Source organism: Xenopus laevis, chromosome 6L (assembly GCF_017654675.1).
Source record: "Xenopus laevis strain J_2021 chromosome 6L, Xenopus_laevis_v10.1, whole genome shotgun sequence".
Lineage (NCBI taxonomy): Eukaryota > Metazoa > Chordata > Amphibia > Anura > Pipidae > Xenopus > Xenopus laevis.
Window position 1 is genome coordinate 120,024,417 of NC_054381.1, and position 26,215 is coordinate 120,050,631.

A 26,215-nucleotide genomic window follows, 5' to 3' on the forward strand; every position below is an offset into this window, starting at 1 on the left:
TAGGCCTGGGACCAGTGTCAGACTGGCCCACCGGGATACCAGGAAAACTCCCGGTGGGTCCAGGTGTCAGTGGGACCTCTTGCTTCTAACAATTTAGCCAATTTCATGGTCATTCCCTATTTCTTTATGGGAAAAATTCTTAATAATGGAAGAATATAGTAAGTAGATATAAAAGACTAGGAGAATAAAGAGTTTGAGTGAGGAAAGGAGAAATAATAGTTTTGAAAAAGGGCCCATGGTCCAAGGTTTTCTGGTGGGCCCAGTTCGACACTGCCTGGGACTATGCTTAAATGAGTGGTTTACCTTTAAGTTAAATTTTAATATAATGTAGAGAGTGAAATGCTGAGACCATCAGGGTGGCACAGACACAGTCGTCCTGGGCCCCGCAGGTTTCTGTTTCTTAGGGGGGCCTGGCCATGTTTCACTTACTAGATTAGCCAGGCCCCCCTGCTGTCAGCGTGCTGCAAGCTTCAGAAAAGAGCACAGGAGCTCCAGAGTATGCATGATTTGTCTCCTATTCAGATCTCTGAGTTCTCTGTACCCTCATTGGTCATTTAAGTATAAGTCCTGCTAAAGCTGTACAGGGATTGACTAGGTGAAGTAGGATCTTCCCCTCCAGCCTATCCAATCCCAATGCAGCTTTACCGGGACTTAAACTTAAGCCACCAATGAGGATACATTGAATAGGACAAAAATAATGCACATATGGGAGCTCTATATTAAACAATCAATCCATTAACACTCTCACACTCTCACGTGCATTCATTGCATTCATTGCATTACCTCGTCTTGCTGAGAATTCAAAAGCTGGAGTTTCATGTGCTTCATATAGGCCATAGTGATTGGCATGTTATAGTCTATCATACTTGTCACCAATGTAGGGGGTTTTCCATTGTCTGTGGGGGGAAAATACACACTGATTAGATGGTTAAACATAACATTTCTGTTTTATTGTTTCTTAATGTTGCTTCCAATTTTTTTTTTCTTTTTATTCTGATTTGCAGCATTTTCGTGTGTCACAGATATTGCATTCTTTGTACAATAATAACTAGGAAAGCAGAATGTATAAACTACTGTGCATGCCAAATGTGCTGTAGCCTATTAGTTTCAATGTCTGTTTAGGGTACAGTAGGTCTGGGTCACTGGCACTGGTTTGAATCCAAGTATATGTATGGGACCTGTTATCCAGAATGCTTAGGACCTGGGGTTTTCCAGATAATGGATCTTTCCATAATTTGGATCTTCATACCTTAAGTCTACTAGAAAATCATGTAAATATTAAATAATCCCAATAGGCTAGTTTTGCTTCCAATAAGGATTAATTATGTCTTAGTTTGGATCAAGTACAATCTACTGTTTTATTATTACAGAAAAAAAAAAAAGGTCTATGGGAGACAACCTTTCCGTAATTCTGAGCTTTCTGGATAACGGGTTTCCAGGTAACATATCCCATACCTTTACTTTAGAATAATTTATTGTATTGCAGTATTGCCCATTCAGATAAGTCCATGCACAGAAAAATGAGTATTAATGAACATTTCCTGTGCACAATATTAATGAACATGCTCCAGATAGCTGCACCTTCTTTATATACAATCCCCTCTGGTTTCCCCTGACTACAGTTAACCCCATGCTGTTCGCCTGTAGACAAATAATTAAAAAATGCAAGATCTGAAATACATATGCTCCCTAAGGCTAATTTAACCAGGTTGCTTTTTATTATAGTTAGTGTGTAGTGATGGGTAAATTTATTCGCTAGGCACAAATTTGCGACGAATTTCCACGTTTCGCAGCCGGCGAATACATTTCTCGTTTTGCCCATGGCACATGCATTTAGAGCAGGGGTGTAACTACAGAGGAAACAGACCCTTTGTTTTTATCATGAACAATTTTGATAAATATTGGCAAAACAGAGTTATTTACCTTTTGTACGTGTCTACTTTTAATAATAAGGAATCATTTTGGATTGTATTCATGTAGCAGTGCTGTCACTAGCTTCTATAAAGTGGTATCTAAATCTACTTGCAGATTCTTCCTATAATAAAGATATTGTTCCTTGCTTCATTCCCTAATCCCACCCCAAACTCTACGTGGTCATACATGGGCAGATTAAGCTGCTGATTCTGTCCATTAAGACTGAGTTGACAGTTTATCTGCCTATGTATAGGGCCCTCAGATAGAGCTGCATCTCTGATATCTGGTCAGATGTCGCTCGGCTGGTTTAAAAATCCTGTTGGGTCAAGGATTGTATCGGTGGGTCAAAATGGTCCTCTACCTAACGGCCTGTGTCCACATCCTTATGATTTAACCATTACGCCCTAGGGATAAACAGATCCGACTGATATCTCCCACCTCAAGAGAAAATCGCTAAACAAGTGGATCTTTCCATGTATGTCCAGTTTAAAACTTGTCTATAATAATATTTGTAACTATATCATAAGGTTAAAAAGTATTGTAAACTATTATAATATTTCCCTTACAGGACAGTGCTAGTTGCTGCATTTATCACTACAGAACTTTTGAATAAATCAATATAAATAAATAAAGATGCTTAATATAGATGCTCAAAGCTTCAGGATGCCTTACTAATATAATGTATTCCCACTATGGTATAATCACTTATGAACTCCACCCAGCTCAGTGAAAAGGAATATGACATTTTGCGGATAATGTAAGGTCGAGTGTCCTGGACACTGCACTCACCTTTCTGCTCGCCACCATCGGGGTTTAAATGCATTCTTTTCTGACACTCTGAGCAGCTCATTAGAAACCTTGTCACTGCTTCCCTGGGTAGGAAGGCATATGTTTCTGAAATCTAAAACAAATAAGAGTAAGCAGACAGTGTGAGTTTGACATCCAGAGCAGAAACATTATTCTTTGCGTGAAAGCGACACAATCTACCACAATCTTTCAAAGATATATAAGCTTGAGCTTCTCAGCTAAATGCCGCCATTTCATTGTAAACTGCAAGTCAGTAGATTTGAGGGAGCAGCTGGGAACTTACATAAATTTGCATGCTAAGTTTCTAGAAGTCTTCCAAACCTACAGTCAAGGCCAGGACTGAGATCTTCACAGAATATTTGCTAGCGACAAATCAGAATAAAATCGGAATATTGTGTAATCCTGCATCCCAGTGGCTGTATGTTGGAAGATAGGCTATGGTTTAAGAATTTTGATCTAAGTGCCCACCCAAACCATACCTACCTCCTAATGTCACATACAAAAGTGGCTTTGTGTCAATACAATTATAATTGCCTTTACGTTACCATTTTGTGTGCCATAGCTTAACTTATTAAAGTTAATATAGATATGGGGCTACAACACAATGTTTGCCCTTGTCTAGTAACCAATAGCAACTAATCAGACAGTAAATGATATCTGCTGATTGATTGCTATAGACCTGCAGCAAATCTTGCACCTTATATTAAATTGTCCCATGCTTGAATTATCACACACAAGATATAGTGAAAGAAACCCCCTTTAAACTATTTATACTTAAATGTAGGCTTGTTCCGATATTCAAACTGCATGTTCCCCTCTTGGGAGTTGTAGAATATCTGGAGAATGGAGCTGTGTGGGTTTGGAGTGCCAAAGCACTTAATTTGAGGGAATTGTGACATTTCAATACATGTCCTTATACCAGTAATTATTAATTATCAGTACAAAGTCGCACATAAAACAAATATAAAGAAGACAATAACGGCTGTTAGAGCTGTGGCTTACATGCCATGGTTCACTAATGACAGGCATTTGAATAAAAAGCTTTCAGCACACGTGCCACCTTCTCAACCTTCTGTATAACCGGAGTAATGGGAACAGCCTGTACTCACACTATAATGCAAAATTCCAGTGAATGTGCTGAATGTCAGAACAGCAGTTTATCGGCAGACACCACTCTCATTGTTCAACCGCAAGCTTCTTGTCCTATCAGCTTTACCTTGAGCCTGGTTCTGCTGTTACCGACCAGCATATTACCAGGTTTTAACAGTATGTAATCCTTGCTAATAACTAGGGATGCACGGAATCCAGGATTCGGTTCGGGATTCGGCCTTTTTCAGCAGGATTCGGATTCGGCCGAATCCTTCTGCCCGGCCGAACCGAATCTGAATCCTAATTTGCATATGCAAGTTAGGGTGGGGAGGGAAATTACATGACTTTTTGTCCCAAAACAAGGAAGTAAAAAAAATTTTGCCTTCCCACCCCTATTTTGCATATGCAAATTAGGTTTCTGATTTGGTTCGATATTCGGCCGAATCTTTCACAAAGGATTCGAGGGTTCTGCGAATCCAAAATAGTGGATTCGGTGCATCCCTACTAATAAGCTATATCTCATATGAAGAACTCCATTTAAAGTGAAGAGAAAATGCCATTTGCCCAGGACTCCCAATATCAGAGAGTCTGTTTTGCAGAATGTCCTTGATAAAGGTTAAAATTACATATTACGCCATTAGCAGTGATGTGCATCCTGTGATCATGTGTTGCTAAAGGGGGGGGGGCTAGGAGAAGTACTACAAGGCAACTGGAAGGCCTCAAGAGTTACAGATGATCAGCTGTGATATGTATAGCATGCTTATGTGGCATAAAACTCATTGCATTGGGGGAAAGGTTGTGGCTGTATGTGACCTACACAATTATGAACTCAGAACACCAGTCTTCCTGTACAGCTTAAAATGTTAGATGTAGAAGAAGCTGCCTGGTAATATTCATTCAATAGACTACAGGTGTCAAACTTTAGCTGCTGTTCAATTACAACTATCTTTTAACAATCTTCTGATGAAACTAGTGCTATGCACATACAGTAATTGCTCTTTGGCTTTAAATCCCTTTCCCAGTGGAGTGGTGAAAAGTAAATTGCCCATGCATGCACATATCAGTTACTTGCCCTTTAGGGATTTCATCTTATAACTCATAATATGTGACTGGGGTAGTGATTATTTGTGTTGCCTTGCTAACAGATTTATATGTAAACAGAAGAGTGTACTGTGTTATCTGTGAGCAATAATGGCAGGCACGTTTTGGTCCAAAGGAGAGGAGGTATGATCAGAATATATTAATAGCTTTCCCACTGGATCTGATCATAAGGGCAAAAGCCTCACAGCAAACTCTGAATATGCCAGAACAGATACAGTATATGTTTAATTGCCCCATTGTACTATATTAGCTTCTCAATCTGCCTCTTAATCTCTAGTCTCTTCACCAAAGTAAGAAGACAATCCAAATGTGACTTATACTGCATACCCCCGACTTGCGACAGACCATTACTAGCACACAATACTCACTTTACAATAAAATGTTAAGATACCTTTCCCTAATCTTGAGTTACAATTCAACAGCCACTGAATAAGAAAGAGAAGAATGCATTGTGCCTCCCAGTGTCCTGTCAGCTGCTGCTTCTTGTTATTACATTTACCAAACGGAACTTTGTGAATGAAAGGGGTTATGGGAGCCCTGATATTATTATGTACATAAATATAAATTTTTGACAGCTGCCGCATTCATACTACTATTTTTAACAAATATTTCTGTCTCTCACCTACTGCTTTATATGAAACAAAATATTGTAACATTCTAGCCCATTTAGTTAGTAAGTTAGACATGGGTGCCAAATGTGTCCCTGCCGGGGTGCAACTACAGGGGAAGCAGACCCTGTGGTTGCAGGGGGTCCAGGAGTGTAGGGGCCCAGTGAGGTCATAATTAATGAGCAAATTGTAATATATCTTGGTAGAATAGGCCAACTAATGAATATTTTGGGGCTCTAAATTAATTTTTTTGCAGGACCCAGTAACCCACAAGCATTCCCCTTAGATTGTGAAAGACACAATCTTTGTAACAAGCTATAGCCCACAAACATTTGAGTATAACAATGCTGTAGTTGAGAAGTGCAGAGGATCTATTATTTGTCCATAGTTGAGAAGTAGGACAGCTCTGGATTATGGCACATATCCAGAGCTGTTTTAATAGGGCCCCAGCAGGTTCAACATTCGTAGGCCCTGCAGAACAGCATTTGAAATAGGTTGACTGTATGTGAAATGGATAATAGTACAGGGAGACAACAGGTGTGGGTAGGGCAACATGCCAACAGCATCACTTTATGTTATTATTAGACACATAAACTGGCACACAGTAAGTGATATACATCACTAAGGGTAAGTTCTAATAAAAGGAAAAAACAGCAATATTGCAAGTTTAGAAAGGGAATAATAAAATCCTACGTACTGTATACCAAATGTCATGTTTAAACTTCTCTTTCCAACCGCTACTAAACCTCTTCATTCTGTGAAATGGGATTCATGCTGTGATAAAGGTAATGCATCTCTGCAAATGCAAATGAGTGTTGATAGCCAATTTGTTTAATTTTAGGCTGCTCTTCGGTGGCGGCGTCCCCGATACCAAGCATTAGCAATTGTATACTTGACAACAAATGAGGAAATATGGTAATACTATTCACCCTCCACCTAACAGATGAATATTTTGAATATTTAAGGCTTTGAAATCACAGAACTGAGACCCAAGTTGCCAGTAATGACAGAGGCGAAGCTCCGATGCTTTCATTGTTGATGGTATTTGAAACTGAAAAGAGTACAATGGAATCACATCGGCAGTGCCCTAAAAATGTGTATATGAATATAAAATATCTTTGTTGTCCTGAGCTATTGATTACTATTTAAATACTATTAAATACTATTTTTATTAGATTTAGCTACAATACTTTACGCACAGCCTTGATTATTTTACTCACATTCTGGTTTAATGTAATGTTAGACTACACTGCTAATTATCCAATATCCCCAAATTCTGTGAACTACACATCTCAGAATTCCCCAACATCAGTTTTTCCTTCTGAAAGTCCTTAATCCTGTACATTGGAATTACATAGTAAAACAGCAATAATACTCTTTTCCAGTTCTAAATATTATGCAACTCTTTTCAATTTCTCTATACTTTGAATAAGGAGAATATTATTATTATTAGTAACACTCAAACGGAAGGCTTTTAAGCATCTGTACACTTATTTTCCAGCATTTAGTCTGTATTATAGCTTTTGTTAAGCAGTAGCACTGACAAATGACCCACAGTGCCTGTGTGCGACATTGCATTATACGTTGAACTGCTATATCAATTAGAGAGACATGAGCCTTGCTCTTTGTTAGGAGCAGAAGGCCACCATGTCTCCATGACAATATTCAGCCAATCATAGCAGGCCATCTCTGTACAATCTGAGTATCTAACAGTAGGAAGAGAAGAGAGTTGGCTTGCATGTTGAATGCAATCATATTCTTTTCCTATGGAATCAGCTGGATATTCTGAAGTACTGCAGGACCTTGGACAGCAGCAAATACCTTGGTAACAAGTTCCTGATTGATCACCGGCTCCAGGATGAGTTAGTGCATAAAGAGCTGAATATTTCCCTGAAAGGCCTAATTATTATCCTGTTACACCAGAGGCAGTGATTTTATACTCATTCCCTAGTTTTCGAGTATAATAGTATCTGATATGATACTTATGTATTAGCTTTTTCACGTAGTGTTGAGGAGTATTCAGATATTGTTTTATTATTATTATTATTGTGCACTGCTATATATGCAAAGTATATTGTCTATATACTGTCGTTGGCACAAATAAAATTGTGAGCCAGTAGGTGTAGAGGAAATATGGACATTATATGTACAGTGAGTAAATATTTAAGTACATGAAGCGTGGCGAATGCTTGGTGATACTGCTTGTCTCCATAGTTACTAGCTGAGTGTCATGGCATCCGGTTGAGTGGCAATGCAGAGAAAGCCACTGGATTTTGAATATGGCTCTAAATGTAATACTTCTGGTCAGAACCCCCTATTGCTGTATGAGGATATATTGCTAAGTCACTGACACAGAGATGAGTTACAGTGTGAACTGAAGCACAAATACAATCTGGAGGTTCTTCAGATGCTAAACTGCAACCACCACCCCCACCCCCCATTCCACATAGAGATGTATGACATTTTCTGCTTATAGCATAATATCTCAGCAATATTTCCTGAGTTCATGCATCTCTGTGTGACTCAAGAGTTAACGTTACATTGGTTGTTACCTCTTTATGATGGAATATTATTTGAGTCTTAGCCCCCAGGATGGGAAGAATTGTTTTCACCAAGCGCTAGCACTTGGGAGCCAGGGAGAAATGGATCAGCCTGAAAGAACATTCAGAGTGTTCTGTGCTGGAGGCCGCTATCTGACTGGAATAAAGGTACAGACAATCAATAGCAATGATATTCTATAGAGTATAATTTTGAAAGTGAAAAAGCTTCAGCTACTGCTATCAATAAGCCCTATGCACTGCTCTTCAACCTACTGAGATGAATGCAACAAAGGTATTTCCTTGTATGATCTCAGTTTCTTGAAACATAATTTCAGAGATAAATATGAAATGTTATATATCTCACATACAAAACAATGTTGTTTTCAATGTTCCCTTATAACAGGGGTGTCCAAACTTTTTGCAACGAGGGCCAGATTTGGTGAGGTTAAAATGTGCGAGGGCCGATCATTTAGCTTGACATCCATTCCCTGGTAGCTAGCTTGTGATCAGGATCATTCACTCCTGGAGATGGACGGCTACACGATTCCTGGTTGCTGATTCCTGATTGCACTGTGCTGGCGGGCCACATTATTATTAATTTTATGATGGAGGCTGAGGGCTGGTGTAAATTTGAAAACGGGCCACAATTGGCCACGGGCTGGACTTTGGACATGCCTGCCTTATGACGAGGGAAATATTTCTTTTAGCACATATTTCCCTTCCTTTCTAAAATATGGCAGCCAAATTTAAACTCATGGCTAAGGTTGGATTGACAGTAGAGTAGAAAGGACATCAGCCCAAAATCGTATCACCAACTGAATGTGCTGGAAGTTGCAATCAGCTGCGAGCTGGACATCCAAAATTTGTGTAATTTCCAATCCTCCTCAGAATTCCATGCCCCAGCGTTCCCGTTTGACCAGGACAGACCTCTTCCTCAGTCCGGCCTGTAATCAATGACCAACCACTGTCTAAGCCTTATAGTCCTGAATACTGAAAATTCCTTAAAGGAAAAGTTCAGCGTGAAAATAAAAACTGTGCAAATTAAAAAAATTTTTAATATAGTTAGTTTGGCAAATATGTGATGTATAAAGGCTGGAGTGACCGGATGTCTAACATAATAGCCAGAACACTACTTCCTGCTTTTCAACTCTCTAACTCTGAGTTAGTCAGCGACTTGAATGGGGGCCTCATGGTACATATCTGTTTAGTGAGTTTGCAATTGATCTTCAGCATGCAGCTCAGATTCAAAAGAAACAGATATGACCCATGTGGCCCCCCTTCAAGTCTCTGATTGGTTACTGCCTGGTAACCAGTCATTGGAAACCAAGAGAGTTGAAAATCAGGAAGTTGGGCTATGTTCTGTTATGTTAGACATCCAGTCACTCCAGTCTTTATACATTACATATTTAGCTAACTAACTATATTCAACATTTTTTATTTTGCACAGCCTATCTATTTAACCAGTTTTTATTTTTACACTGAACAATTCCTTTAAACCTGATTCTGCCCCATTATTCATCATTTGATTGAATTAGAAATGGCCATACCAAGCTAAATGTAGGAAATACTTTCCCCAAATCCCACATATCCCCTGAACTAAATCTAGTGCCATAACAATTCTCAGTTGTATTCATTCTGTGAATACATTCCAAAGGGCCAATATTTTGGGATTTTAGAAACATGCAAAATAGTTTAATCATTTCTGCCTCATTCCTTAGCAACAAGTGCTAAGTGCAGAGGAGCTGCAGTTCTTATCACTTTCTCATCTGCAAAAGATATGCCAAGAAAATGAATTGTGAGCACAATGTGTAAGGCAACAGGGAGCAATTGATGCATCACAGAGATGTTTCTTTGGCATGTGCCAAATGCTTAAGGCACTAGACCACCCGAATGTGCTAGAACCCTGTATGTAATGTCTAAATTATTTGAGAAAAGTGATGATATTTCTGTGTATTTCTCTGCCTACCTGCATCATTTGGTGCCTAACCTACAACATATTAGGGGATGCTGCCATGCAGTGTCTTTGCAAGCTGCTTTAATATCCTGGATTTCTATTTTTAATCCTAGTTATTATAGCCTAACATTGTAAGCCTAATAATTAAATCTAGTTTAGTTACAGTTCCAGATTCATTTTTTCGCATCTTGCTGCCATGCTAACACCAGACATATTTACATACGCTGAAGGAGAATAAAAATAAATAGACTCATCCTTCTGTAGAAGTGCTATCTATGTTCTAGCATGCTAAACCAGATAATTACTTTCCCTTAGTATGTATGTAAATTACAGAACAGACATTCCTGCAAACTGAGTTATATTCATAAGAAATAGAAAGTATCTCACATTTGCATTTCATAGATTGTTCCAATTATAATTTCACATTAGGCTAGTTTATTATTTCTGCATGAAACATTTTATACTGGACGATGAAGAAAAGAAAGTACAAGGAACCACCGGAGACTTTAATTATAACCTATAGTATACATACAGACTAGTGTTTCTATGGAATCAAAGTTTAAAGGAATTAGTCAGAGATGCAGTAATGTTGAGGTCTTATTAGTGCTTTTGGATAATGCATGGAATACCTGTGAGCTGGACTCCAGTGGGATATTCTGGGAATTTTATCACTTTGCGTTTTTCTTGAGAAGATTATAACCCCACAGGCACAGGTTGTTTAAACAATGTAAGTCATTGCTAGATCTCCTCTCCTTTTATTGAGAGTGGCTTAGTGTTTTCCATGTTAGCTAGCAATGAGCACACCATTTCTGTTGGTAATCTAAGGGGCAGATTTACTAAGCTTGAGTGAAGAATTCGAATGGAACAAAATTTGAATTTCAAAGTATTTTTTTGGGTACTTCGACCATCGAATTGGTCAAATTCGATAGAATTCAATAGAAACGAAGGTTCGAACAATTCGAAGTAAAAATCGTTCGACTATTCTACCATTCGATAATCAAAGTACTGTCTCTTTTAAAAAAACTTTTTCATACTTCGCCACTTTAAACCTACTGAGGTGCAATGTTAGCCTATGGGGACCATCCCCAGCACTTTTCTAAGGTTTTTTTTATCGAATAAAAATCCTTCGATCAATTAAAATCGTTAGAATCGTTCGATCAAAGCTTTTGCGCTAAATCCTTCGAATTCGATATTCGAAATATTTTTACTTTGAGGGTTTTTTAACCCTCAAAATTCTACCCTTGATAAATCTGCCCCTTTATCTCTTTTTATCATTTGTGCATACATTTTATAGCAGTGTTTCTAAAACTATTAATATGGCCAGTCTAGGTAAGCCTGGAGCCAGGGGTCTGAGGGCCCAGCTTAGAGTAAAATTGAATGAATGCATATTTTGTCTCCTGAAAGCTTATTTGGAAGGTCAATTAGGATGAAATTTGGCAATGAATACTTATAAGACTCGGTTAGCATTATTGGAATCATTCTTGGAACCTAAATAGTGGAAACAGCAATCTTTTCATACATTTATAACATTGGCATAAGATAAAGGGGTGCAACACCAAATTTTGGACCTCAAAAGGGGGCATGAGCAAAAACTATTGCATTAGAGCATAAGAATGTGGGTGTGGCCATTGCCGATTCATAGAAAATGTACTCTGACCATCACACTTTAAAGTTGAACTACTTATTTGTTCCTGGAAATTTCATGCATCAACAATTTTCATGCCACAAACACATTAAAGTTGGCCAAACATACCAACAGTTGGTCACCAAGTTAGGTCAATTTCAAACATACTGCCGGGGCTGTATTTTGGTCCAGTGCTGCCCTAGGCTACACCTCCTTTCACTGATACTCTGCCCTGATAGGGGATAAGAGGTTTACTTACCCTGCCCCTAAACTCCATCATTAGATTTAGTTACAAGTACCCAGCAGCAGGCTGCCTGGAGTGATTATTTTTAAGTGTTTTTTTATTCAATATGGTAAATATGGCCCTGAACATTTTCCTAAGTAATGAACTAATGAACTGTGTGTGTGTGGATCAGCAAACCATCCTGTTGCATTGCAGGTGACTTGTTATGTCAGACAAGTCTGCCAGTGCACATGTCAAAGAGTGTATAGTGATAGATAAATAAAATAGAAAATAAAATTGTTCAGGCTTTCGGCTTCCCACATGGTACATCTGATTCAATAACATTTACCATGATGATGGGTAGGAGGGGTATGAAACCCTGTAAGGATTATCAGAAGCAGAAACAAATACAACAATAGAATTGAAAAATATAGGGTCCTACATGTAGCATAAGATCAAGAAAAAACTGTTACGGTCTCTCCAAACATATAGCAAGATAATGAACCAATGCTATGTGGGACTTGAAAAAAAGCTGAGTGACAGGCGTCTGTAGTAATGCAGAATTCTTATTGTAGAAAATATTCTTCACATGATTAGAAACAACAATTTAGCTGTTACATCAAAAGTGAATAATCCCCCACAAATAAGCATATAACCTGATATAAACATTTTTACTACACATAATTCAATGTTACAGAATGCTGACTAGCAACACAGAAATGTTATTTTTCGTATTAAAATCCCATTAAATCATACTCGGTGTCCACCTGTAGACTTTGAAGTGCCTGTTTACCTGCTCTCTGAACCATTAATTATTGAAACTGGTTTTCTCCTCCCTCCCGCACACATAACATGAGAACAAGTACTAGACGTGAGCCGAGGAAATCCCCTGGTTCAGGTAGAGTTTCACTGGGTTGCTCAGTGCTACTGGCAGATGTCCAAGCCCATTGTAATTATTTCCACTGAGAATTTGCCTGGCTAAAATAACAGCACTTTCTTTATAAGCAACAGGTTTACCAACAAACTGAAATTGTCTATACTGATCATTCAAAGCTGCAGCAGAATCCAGAATGTATTTGTACAGGGGAGCACAGCCATAAATGACCAGGATATATTTGGTTCAGGGTCTTGGAAAGTTTTGAAGGGATGTTTTCATAGAGTTTTACATGATTATAATCCCTGAGTTATACAGGGATACATACTGTACATTATATTATCACATGTCACTATCTGGCTGCTCCTTGCTAGTCAAAACATAAAATGAGGGATTAATTAATTAATTATATAATTAATGAATTAATTAATTAATTCATTCATTCATTCATTAATTCATTAACTCAACTGTAAGGCTGATTGCAGATGTAGCACATTTGAGAGCCGCAAATGGCCTCCTGTGACTTCATTTGAATTGAAACCTAGTATATACATGTATTTCAGCACCAAAACACTCATAAGAGCAATCTCATGACCATTCAGTCATATTTCTAAGAATATCTCGGGTAGCAAATTAGTGTTTACCCAAAATCTTACTGTTACTGACCTTCAGATAATTAAAAATGCATTCAGCCCATACTGTAACCTAACTGGCTTTTAGTCTGTGCTTCCAGCCCCGTCTAGAGGTGCCAACCCCACATTTCTAGTCTAAACGTGCCCACATGGAGCAAAATCTATTAAACTTCTGGTCGATATATGATCATACTTCATTTAAATATTAATAAGACAAGATGTAAAATCCAATTGCCCAAGCATGAATCCCACTTTGCCAGGTGATCTAATTTCTGGTGAATGCTTAGCCACGTGATCTAGTTTTCCTGGGCATGGGTAGCTTTATAGTGTTTATGTTTTTCATTAGTGATGTCTGCAGAGCCACAAAACTAAGTTGTTGCAGTATTTTATGTAAGAGCAGGGCCAAATATTAACCTTAAAACTTAACAGGCAGATTTCATGTAGTTCTAGGTTTCACTAATGCATTAAATCTAAATACTATAAATACTCTTAATAATTGTTTCAGTTACAGCAGACAGTCTAGAGAGCAACATAAGCACACACAAAGTTTCCAGGGTGCCAACTATGGGCTGTTATTGGCTATTGATAGCACCTATGTGGACTGGTAGCAATATCCAAGGGGTCGGAGGGGAAAATGTTGCTCACGAGCCACTGGTTGGTGATCACTGATCTAAAGTGTAGGGAGATTAACTGACTTGCTCAAGGTCACAAGGACTTGGCTCAGGAATCAAACCCAGGCCTCCCTCAGTCCATTGACATAACCAATGCATCACTACTGTTTAGTAGTTTATGGAGCAACCACTTTGAAATATGCATTAAGATTTTCACTCAAAGACTTTCTATAAAGGCAAAGATCTTAAGCTAAGTAAATTGGAATCATTTCATTTAATCTTTTTTCAAACATGCGCAGCTCTTTTTAGGTGTTATCATCATAGCAACCAATCACAACATAGCATTTACTGGTCCGCTGTACAGAAGCAAACATCTGTTTTGCCACTATGTGTTACTTAAGCTGGACCAAACCTGAAGTTATATTACACCCCCCCCCCTCATTGTCTGATCTCTATTAGAATTATATTTTCTGGAAGGAAATAAAGAAATAGAGGTCAGCTAAGCTTGCACACAAACTGAAACTATTAATATATGAATGCACAAACTGATGATATCTATGTACTCACAGCCTTATAAGTCCTCTTTTGGCCGGCATGTTTTCTGATCTGTTCCCCGTTAGGCCCTGTTTCCACATGCATGGAGTAGATAATGTCAAAGAAGTCTTCTACCACTGCCACTCTTCTTAAAGACAGCTTCTCTTCAATGCCAACTCCATCCTAAGGCAAAAAAAAAGATAAGAAGTGCTTGGTAAGCAGATATATTCTGATATCCTAACACCTTCACACAAATCTGATTACACTCGAAAAATATTGTTGACATTTGAATGCTGGCACCAAAGGGCTTCGTACTGCTGCAAGTGAAGCCTGAGAGAAGAAATATTCATGTATTTTCAGTATGCAAACGGATGAGTAATGTGAGTCTTCTCTTACTGTTTTTATGTTAGTGATGTGTTATAATGTGAGTTTATGCATGCATTTATAATATTTTGCTTTTTGTGCAATTTTATGTCTTCCAGTCTGTCAGCACTTTAGCAACAGAAACAGCTGAATTTGCTGCACGTCAACGGCTTGTACCTGGAAATACAGTATATATGGGCCAAGAGGGGATAATATAATCTAGGTACTGCTGCTCGCGCTTAGAGGCACTACACTGGCTGCTAAAGTATTATTTGTTAACAAAACACTGAAACATATAAAAGCTCATGGACTAAGCAGTGCAATATGCTAAGTGTCACTTTTGGTTGCAAGTTGCCATGTTTTCTTCCCCATAATGCAGCATTGTTTCCTAACTTGCATCAATGCAGACATTTTGGAAAATAGTATGCAAATTGTTGCACATGTTTCTTGTAGATGGATGGTGTCATTTCTGGTGCATGTCAATAATACCATTAGTATCTGATTCACTTGTTGCAAGTCAGTTACATTTATGGACCCAAGCTGCTAAACAACACTCTAAATTTACTGGCATGTCCAGGCACTTTGTTTTTCAAGTGTTCCCTTGCGTGCATGTATTGAACTCATCACAGCCGGCTGAGCAGGCAAATTAAACTCAACCCAAAATGATTGCACCCATCATTTTGAGCTTGCATTTATAAATGAGCATAATAATAATGTACATTCATTTGCATGAATCTAGAGTAGGAAATATTACAATGGTCAAACATATATCATTCTACACATCTGTCATTAAGATGCTCTTAAAGTTTCACCATAACAGTCTCTGTCAATGCTTCCATTTCATAAGTTATAAGTGGTGGGTTCTGAGCATGCCATTTATAATGATATAATACACAAGAGCCATGAAAAGCCTGTAAAATATATAGTAAATAAAGTATCCCCTCTTGTAAAATATAAGGATATTGTAAGTTACAGAGGAGTCCAATGACCATATAAAAACACGAGGCCGAAGGCAATGGAACTCCAAGGTGACTTCTAATATTTTGAATCATGGGGTACTTTATTTATTATAATACACAAGTTTCAGTGAGTCTTGTGACAGAAATGACAGATTATAACCAATGACATCACTGAACCACTGTTTATAAGGATTTAATTTACAGGATATTCATGGCTCTTGTATATTATAGATACAAAAGAAACGAAGGGCACCGCTCAAAAACTCACGCTCCCGTGGCTGCTCCCCCCCACAAAGGTGCTCTGTCCACAGCATCCCCACTGTCCACACAAAGTCCACAACCAAAAAAGGTCGGTGCTCCAGTTAAAAAGCACGTTTATTGCAGGGTCCTGTGGATAACAATCGCCTTTCGTGTTTTGGGAATGGATCCCTTAATCATAGGCTTCAGCCGTCCTTTTTTGGTTGTGGACTTCTTGTGTATTATATACTTATAAGTGGTACTTTGCCATCTGTTATGATCGTTCGTAGTTGTGTAAATTGTGTCACTTGATTTGCTGAAACTTGTGTACTAGAAAAAATATTATAAAAATGAATATATTAGAAATAGAGCTGTTTCTGCTCTCCCAGAGTAGGATCTGTGAAGACCAGTAGGTAATAAATAGATAAAGCTGGACAATCTTTTGAGAAGTGAGATCTTTAAAACAGGGTAATTCTATTTATGACCCCTTCAGTTGCTGAGCTTGAACTTCCAGAATCCCTTGTTATCCCTCTCATGTGATTTGCATTTTAAGGATAATATCACACAGGGCTCAATCTTGGCCTGCTGAAAAGCACAGGCCGAGAATCAGCCCCCTACGCTGGAAGCAGCTCCTTATCTTTCCTGAAGCCAGATCCATTGCATCGGCTGGCTCAGGTGTAGGCACACGTGGTGGATTACAACACTGAAATGCAAACCCTCAAATTTTGGGACTGAAATCCGCTCCATGTGCCGGCACCCGGGTTTACACATTGGATCTGGCTACTGACAAGGAGGAAGGCTGATGTGAGAATAAGGGCTAGGGTTGCCACCCATCCAGTTTTGACCTGAACAGACTGATTTTCAGAATGGCTGCCGTGTCTTAACTGCATTCCCAGTTTTCCAAATTAGTAGAACCGAGCAGGATTCCCCTAGATTTCAACCGGCTGATCGCCACACCCCATCCTGTAATGTCATCGGCCACCCCCTCAATGACATCAACCCGCACTATGACATCACAGTCACTCCCCTTGTGACATCAGATCCCGCCCCCCATCTGGAAAGGGGATGGGAAAAGGTGGAAATCCTAATAAGGGCTGATTTTGGCCTGTGTTTTTCAGCAGGCTGCATTTCAGCCCTGTGTGGCTTCTGTCTTAAGGCACATAGCTGAGGAAACTAACTTTTCCTGCCCCACCACCCACTCTCTTCTCACATCCCTTGCTGTAACAAATGCAGGAACATTTTGGGACCACAGGAAAAATGCTTTCAATTACAATTGTCCAATAGAAACCAAGAAAGTTGGGGGTTTAACCAATAATCTATGGTTAGGACTGGAGCAAATTTAATTTTGGTTACCGGTAATGAAATCCAACCTCTTGCTGATTGTGATTTTGCTTCATCAACTACCTGCTTTTAATACATGTTATAGTTGCAATACTTCCTGGAAGGTTAAATTACGTTAACAAAAACATCTGTGATGGAAAACTGTATATAATCTATTTAACAATTATGATTTTTCCCACAGCGTTTGTTATATCATTTCCTTTCATTTTCTTGGAGTCTCGATTTTATTATATTTAGTACATGTATGACCCTTTAATTGTAGTTTGATCTGGATATACAGACAGAATAAAAAGAAAATAATTGCAGAACGTATATATTTAGTCACGTTTTAGTTGTTGCAATTAAAAAGGAGCACAATAAATCCTTAAAAGAGTTACGTTCTCCACCAGCTCAACAAATAGGGCTTGTTTTTAATTATTAGCAAATTTAAAACGTGTCCTGTCTATATTTTTTCTTTTCTTGTTATTTAAAGTGCTCCTACTAATATCTTGTATTATTTTATGCAATGTAGAGGGCATCTTTTGGTTTGTGTAAATCTGGCTGCAGTTAGTAGACTACTTTTCATTGGATTTGTGGGAACTGATAGAAACAAGAGCATGTAATATTAAATGAGGCTCCCAGTCCAGTAGACTTTCTTTGTCGTGGGATCGATAAAATAAATATGCATATTGAGAAGAGATCACTCTTCATTCAGTGGGCTGCAAATGCCTTTTTTGTGTCAGGCCAATGGAGGATTATAGAGGGCCAATACTGATAGTGTATAGTGTCATTCCTGTACTATGAATTCCTACAGGTATCAAGTGTAAAACCTTTAGTACAAGATCTGTACCCAGAGGGTGAGAGTGAGCAGCAAAATTTGTTGTCTTAGTCCAAAAAGTTGAGCCTATGTAGAATGTTTTGAGTGCTTTGCCATTCCTAGCTGGTGATCGTATACATGCCTCATTTTCATAGATCGTCTATTGCCTTTAGCAATGGAAATAGATTTGCGCCATAAAGTGAGCTGTTTAATGGAGTTTCATTCACACCTGAGATTTATTGAAAAGTTGACTTTTAAGAGCTCAAATTAGTCTGGAGGGATGTTCAAAGGAACTCTGACGTTGATCCTATATACTGCCTTTCTTCCATACACAATATTGATGGAAACTCGTAAGCACGTGAATAAGGAGGATTTTATTGTACAGTGAAAATGTGCACAGAATGAAAACAGACAATGTTATGTGACAAGTGTAGAGCCTCATTATTAGTTTTGGATCTTAGTCCATCCAGTGAGGATCAGGCATATTTCATTTTTCCCACGTTTCTCCCAAAGTTTGCTGAAGTCAACTTTAAAATTATGATTAAAAAGAAAGATTTAGAAAATTGCTTTCCTTTATTCACTGTTTTAGTACAGGTATTGAATCCATTATCCAGAAACCTGTTATCCAGAAAGCTCAGAATTACAGGAAGGCCATCTCCTGTAGACTCCACTGTTATCCAAATAATTTAAATTTTTAAAAATTATTATTACTAACAATAAAATAGTACCTTTTACTTGATACAAACTAATATATAATTTATAATTATTGGAGGCAAAACCAGCCTATTGGGTTTATTAAATGTTTAAATAATTTTTTAGTAGACTTAAGGTATGAAGATCCAAATATTATTGGAGGCAAAATCAGCCTATTGGGTTTATTTAATGTTTAAATAATTTTTTTAGTAGACTTAAGGTATGAAGATCCAAATTACAGAAAGATACGATATGTGGAAAATCCCAGGTCCCGAGCATTCTCAATAACACATCCCATAATCTGTAACCTGGACTAAACTACATTTTTCTAAATAATTTAAAAAAAACTACCCTTTGCACTGATGTATGCAACTGATTTTTTTTTTTGCATTAAACATAATTTTAGGTTATCATTGGAAACGGCTAAATAATTTCTGTTTCAGATTTCTTGAGTCCCCTGATTGCAACCTCTGAGTAAATTCCAGAAGCCCCATGTGTAAAGAAGAACCTCTCTATAAACAATGTGCTTTTGTGGCCTAATGCAGCCGATTGAGCTAAAATTTAGAGCGTCAGTCCAGTCCGGCAAGAGTCACGCATATAATCAGTGCCGGCTTATTGGTTACTTTCCCTCTCAGCATGTGGCTCTGAAAGCTCTCACTCTGCATGCAGGTCCTTCCATAGCACACTGAAAATTATGTCCAACTATACGTCGTTTTTATTCTGTCATCCCTTTCCTTTATTGGTCCCGCAGGTCAAAGTGAACCTGCTGTGATTGGTTTTCAAATAAATACAACTTGATACTGAGGAAGTAAAGGACTGAGTGTGCATTATGATTCCCCAGTCACATTTCTTACTGTGCAAGAAAGGCCCGGGAATAAGGTTTCTCATTTACCGTTCCCTGTACTCATTTGTGAGCATTTAATGGGAAAGATCACTTTATTCATCACTTGTTTTAGAGCAAGAGCGTCTGTAGCCTTCAGTTCTCCGCAGTCATCTTTGCTCTTATCTGTAGTTTGCAGTAGTATAGACTGACAGTCCTGTAGAGAGCTACATTTAATATTTGAAATGCATTATCTTATTCATGTGATTTAATGGAATGGGGACAAAATCTAAGAAGTATGTGGGCAAAAAGTGCAAATGGTTACAGGTAGGTACAGTATAACAATGGCTAGCCTTATTCACAGCATATTCCACAATGTGACTGTGGCTAGGCATGAGATTAATTATAATGTTTAATCAATATTCGGTTACAGAAAAACTATACCCCCCAAACAATGTAGGTCTCTATAAACATATAATGCATAAAGCAGCTCATATGTAAAACCCTGCTTCATGTAAATAAACCATGTTCATAATAATATACTTTTCTAGCAGTATGTGCCATTGGGTAATCATAAATAGAAAATTGCCATTTTAAAAAATAAGGCCCACCCCCTGGGATCGTAGGATTCACTGTGCACACAAACATAACGCAACAAACCATACATGTTAGGTCACATGAGCCAATTAATAGTCAGAGTTCTGTCTTTTGCTTCCACACTTCTTCCTGTTACAGTTAGAGTTGTTGTATTTCTGGTCAGGTGATCACTGAGGCAGCACACAGACCATCACTAAACGGTGGCTCAAGGCAAGAGATGTAAAAGGGCAATATTTACTTAAATATATATTCCAGTTTGGTAAGATTCTTTAATATGCCACTTAATATGATATAAAATATCTGTTGATTAAATATTCACTTTGCGGGTATAGTTTTCCTTTAGGATGAAAAAACATGGCAGCTTAGGATACAAACACAAGGAAGCTAAGCACTGCATTTTTATACATTCTACCGCATAGCAATGGAAGTATTAGCTAATCTCAGCCTGACCTGTGGGTCTGCACCCAAGGAAGCAGATTTCTATAACGAACACACAAAACATCGGACTAAATCATTTTTTCTTCTGCATTTGGCATTGACTAGTGGTGGACGAATCTGTGGTGTTTCGCTTTCCTGAATAATTGGTGAATTTCCCATGAAATTTGCGAAATGGTGAAAAATTTGCAAAACGGTGCCAGTGTCTAGTTTTCGACGCCGGCGTCCGTTTTTTTTTTTTACGCTGGTGCACATTCGCCGGCAAAAATGCACCGGCGTCCAAAAAAACGGACGCCGGCTCATTTTTGCGCCGGTTTCACTAATGTATTCGCCGGTGGTGAATCGCGGGAATTCGTTGAGAATTTGCCGCAAATTCGCATCTGCCGAATACATTCACCCATCACTAGCATTGACGTCTTTTTTCTACAGTCCCACAAGGTACAATGAAATCTTGTGGTCGAATGCATAAAAATCCACTGCCTGAAAATGATCATATTTACCTACCTGATACCAGGGCAGGCTAGAACAGACTGTTTGATGTGTCTCAATGCCTTTTTTTTTTACAAATCTTTACAGAGATGCCCCTGATACATGACATACTAACAACATAGGATAGCAATGATTTTTCAACTCCTGTTTAAATTTTTCCTCTTTGAGTTGAATGGATTATGTCATGTCAGAAGTGGTATAAAATACAACACTATACTTTTTTATGAGAACAGCACATTTCTCGAGGGACCTCTGTTCCTTATCACTTGTTCTACTTACTTGTACCACTTCCGGGGATTATAAAAAAAAATCCCTTTGAAGGAGTGTCATCCAGTCGAACAGCCTGGTACACACAGTACTATCTCTAAGTCATTCAAAAAGAATATCCAAACATCACTTTAGTTATTCAACATTTTTCATTTGGTACAACTAATAACTGTTGAATAAATGATCCCTGCAACATGTCCTATTTTAATACAGGTATGGGACCTGTTATCCAAAATACTCAGGGCCTGAGGTTTTCCGAACAAGAGGTCTTTCTGTAATTTGGGTCGCCATACCTTAGATCTACTAAAAAATCATGTAAACATCAACTAAACCCAATAGACTGGTTTTGTCTCCAATAAGGATTAATTATATTTTAGTTGGGATCAAGTACAAGGTACTGTTTTATTATTACAGGGAAAACGGACATAATTTTAACAAATTAAAATGTTTTAATTAAAATGTAATCTATATGAGATGAGCTACCTGTAAGTAAGCTAACTGGATAATGGGTTTCTGGATAACGGATCCCATGCCTGTACAGCAAACTGTAAAATGAAAGCTTCCTCCCTACCCCTATATTTTAACCAGTCAAATTTTCACATCAAACCCCCTTTAGCTATATCAATTGTAAGAATGGTTTACATTCATAGCTAATCAATAGAAAGAAAATCTCTTTTACTGACTATTAAGCTGCAGGTATAAAACTGTGTTAAATACTAGTGTGTTCGTTGAAAGTAGAAGTGTGTAATCACAGAGGTCAGTGTGGGAAACGTGCAAGGAATGGAATGAAAATTAAAAGCTCACTGGGGCTGGATGTGGGGGAAGAATTTCAAGTGGAAGATGGCTGAAAAGGTTCATACTGAAACATGTAAGAAATGTACAGAACTAAATTTAGGATTCCTTCATTGTTCAATACTTTTTACTTTTATTAAAAAGCAGCAGCATGATGGGCAAGTGATTAATGGAAATGATAATGTACAGTACACACTTAGAATGCATCAAGGTGGAGAAGCTGCTAATGAACTCAATCAAACCCTAAAACTAGTGAATTAATTGCCACTGAAATACCTTACAGACTACCCTTATAAGGGCACTATAAAGCCAAATACATGATGTTTCAAATTAGTGCTGACTTATTGAATGTGATGAACCTAATTATTCAAAATTGCTTGCTTTTCAGGTCTAAATTATACAAAAATAGATCTTAAAAAAGTGCCTTCAGAGCTTCAGAAATACAGATCACTTGGAGGGCTGTGTTTGACACCCCATCCCTCCACCCCATCTCCAATTGAAATCCTTGTGGTAAATGAGTTCAAGGGGCTGATATTTAAAGGGATACTGTCATGGGAAAAAACATTTTTTTCAAAATGAATCGGTTAATAGTGCTGCTCCAGCAGAATTTTGCGCTGAAATCCATTTCTCAAAAGAGCAAACAGATTTTTTTATATTCAATTTTGAAATCTGACATGGGGCTAGACATATTGTCAATTTCCCAGCTGCCCCAAGTCATGTGACTTTTGCTCTGATAAACTTCAATCACTCTTTACTGCTGTACTGCAAGTTGGAGTGATATCACCCCCTCCCTTTTCCCCCCTGCAGCCAAACAAAAGAACAGCGGGAAGGTAACGAGATAACAGCTCCCTAAAACAAGATAACAGCTGCCTGGTAGATCTAAGAACACTCAATAGTAAAAACCCATGTCCCACTGAGACACATTCAGTTACATTGAGATGGAAAAACAGCAGCCTGCCAGAAAGTATTTCTCTCCTAAAGTGCAAGCACAAGTCACATGACCAGGGGCAGCTGGGAAATTGACAAAATGTCTAGCCCCATGTCAGATTTTAAAACTGAATATAAAAAAACCTGTTTGCTCTTTTGAGAAATGGATTTCACTGATGCGTTTTGAAAAAAACATGTTTTCCGATGACAGGATCCCTTTAAGCTTTTCTATTTTTTCAGTAGCAAAAATGTTGCATCAATCAAAAGGAGTTGATAAACCAAAAAGCATTTGACTTGCAACAAAATACAATGGGGGTGTTATATGGCATAGCATAATGGGCAGGTGAGGCAGAGAAGTATTAGTATTATAGAAGTAAAAAATATTTTATTTATATAAATATATGATTATTATTATTATTATAGGATTAACCATTGTGCTTCAGTATACATAGACTCTGTGTATAAACCTTAGTCTAAAAATGACCAATAAACATGGAACATGGTCAGGATTTTGGTCTCAAAAAACAGCACTTTCCTGTGAGTCTTCAGTAGTTTTACTACTCAATGACACTTATCCTTCAGGTGTGGCCTGGACTTCGGCAAGTACTAACAAAGCAGTCTTCCATAAATGTTCACTGGACATCCAATGCCATTTATCTAAAGTAATCCCAGGAGATCTGGGACTGAGAAGATATTTAAAATAATATATCCATCAATCAGTTCAATTAATTTCTTTTAAATAGGGGTACACCTTGAAATATACAGCAGAGATGAAAAATCCTCCTGTTTTTTAGGCCACACTTCTGAAACAGCCAGAAACCACTATTAAAATAAACTGTTCCAATTTCTCTGCATACCAAAAAGAAAGACAGGTCTCAACGAAAAGCCATTAGGAGGCAGATTAGAAGACAAAGCACTTCTTGCTCCAAATCATCACACATGGACCCATCCAACTACATGAATGCAGCCCCAATAAATTAGGAGGAAAAAGAATAGCTGGTAAAATGGAACGTGAACTTCTGCTTCTAACCCTAAATCCCTGTAAGCTGTGAGCACAAGAGAAGCACACACACACACAACAGCCAAAACATACATTTAGGTACATAAGGGATTAAATTCTTTTTTTTTTCTAGATGTTCTCTTAACTTCGAGTCCTAGGGGATTACACACTGCATTATGTGTGTGAAGCTTCTTTCCTACATTAACATATTAAACAGAAATAACAGTTCCTTAACAAATAATTTCCGTTGTTTGCATTACTGTAACATACAAATATTTGCACTGTGCCATGAAAAGCTAGCCTGAATATTGTGACTGCTGCCTTTCTTGAAACAGCTGGAATGACTGGTTAAAACTGCCTGCAAAAAAAATGGATGTGTAAATAATAATGATAACAGCATTGGTAATTACAGCTGTAATGATCGCAATAAATTATGAGCACTTCATAACTTGTCAAACTGCAATGAATCAAAAGAACCAAGCCGGGTGACTCTGAAGCCTACAGATGGTGGAGCCCATAAAATGAAAAAATATATTACCCAATTCCCACGGGTTATCAAGGAGTTTGGGTTTAAAGGAAAAATGTCAATACTTATGCCTGTAAATCTTGAGTCCTTAAAGTATTGTGAACATTTCTTTAAAAGAAGTGCTGGAAGTATGTTGTTTTTATGTTTGCCACTTTTTTGCATTCTTGTAGATGTACAATTTTATTCATTCATGTTATTTAAATATGCTGAACAATAAAACAGCCTGATAATGCCAAAACTCCTGAGCCTCACTATCAGTGCCTCTCTATGGAAAATACTAAGCCAGCCAGTTGTTGATATACTACTATACTGTCCCAGGAGAAGCATTTCGTTTGGAAAAAATGAAACCCAAATTAATCAAAAATACATATTTCCAAAAGTAATACAAATCTAATACAGCAGTATGGTGGTTAGATAAATCTGAGTTAAATATACTTCTCCAGCAGATGCTTAAGCAAAGGGATTTCTCAAACAGCGTTCACAAAACAGAGCATAGGAGAACATTTAGAATTAAATATACAGAAAGCTGTCTTTAGGGATTGATAAAGGAATTCAGTTAATAGATAACTGATAGCTTAAGGGGTGATATGATAACTATTTATAAATATATAAGGGGATCATATAATAATCTCTCTAATGCTTTATTTACCAGTAGGTCTTTCCTGCTGACACGAGGTCACCCATTCCGATTAGCAGAAAACAGGTTCCGCCTAAATATTCGGAAGGGGTTTTTTACAGTAAGAGATGTGAATATGTGAAAGTCTCTCCCTGAATCAGTTGTACAGGCTGATACATTAAATAGCTTTAAAAAGGGGTTGGATGGCTTTTTAGCAAGTGAGGGAATACAGGGTTATGGGAAATAGCTCATAGTACAAGTTGATCCAGGGACTAGTCCAATTGCCATTTTGGAGTCAAGAAGGAGTTTTTCCCCTCTGAGGCAAATAAGAGAGGCTTCAGATGGGGTTTTTGCCTTCCTCTGGATCAACTGGCAGTTAGGCAGGTTACAAAAAAGTTAAAAGGTTGAACTTGATAGACGTGTGTCTTTTTTCAACCTAACTTACTATGCTAATACATTCTTATATTACTGTGATAAAATAATGAATTATAATCCAGTGACATGACATATCACAGAATTATCATATACAGGAATGGGATCCGTTATGCAGTAACCTGGCACAGGTATGGCATCCATTATCTGGAAACCCGTTATACAGAAATCTCAGAATTACGTTATAGCTGTCTACTATAGACTGCATTTTAATCAAATAATGTAATAATTTGATTCATTTGACAGTAATAAAACAGTACCTTGCATTTTATCCCAACCAAGATATTATTAATCTTTATTAAAGCAAAACCAGCCTATTGGTGTATTCAATGTTTAAATTATTTTTTAGTAGACTTAAGGTATGGAGATCCAAAATATGGAAAGACCCCTTATCCGGAAAACCTCAGGCCCCAA

General features: G+C 37.9%; 1 protein-coding gene across 3 annotated transcripts in view; it reads right to left on the minus strand.

Moving 5' to 3' along the window:
• The window catches only part of nol4.L (nucleolar protein 4 L homeolog), a 149,527-nt gene that overhangs the window by 57,339 nt on the left and 65,973 nt on the right, over positions 1–26,215 (minus strand). For 2 of the 3 annotated variants that reach the window (XM_018267975.2, XM_018267974.2), the window contains exons 2-4: positions 14,545–14,694; positions 2,704–2,815; positions 784–896 (exon numbers count right to left, since the gene is read on the minus strand). In XM_018267975.2, coding sequence (XP_018123464.1) covers positions 784–896; positions 2,704–2,815; positions 14,545–14,694 — 375 coding nt within the window. Of the gene's footprint in view, positions 1–783; positions 897–2,703; positions 2,816–3,830; positions 3,836–14,544; positions 14,695–26,215 lie in introns of those variants that run through there. The other variant, XM_041566416.1, reaches the window with a different exon arrangement.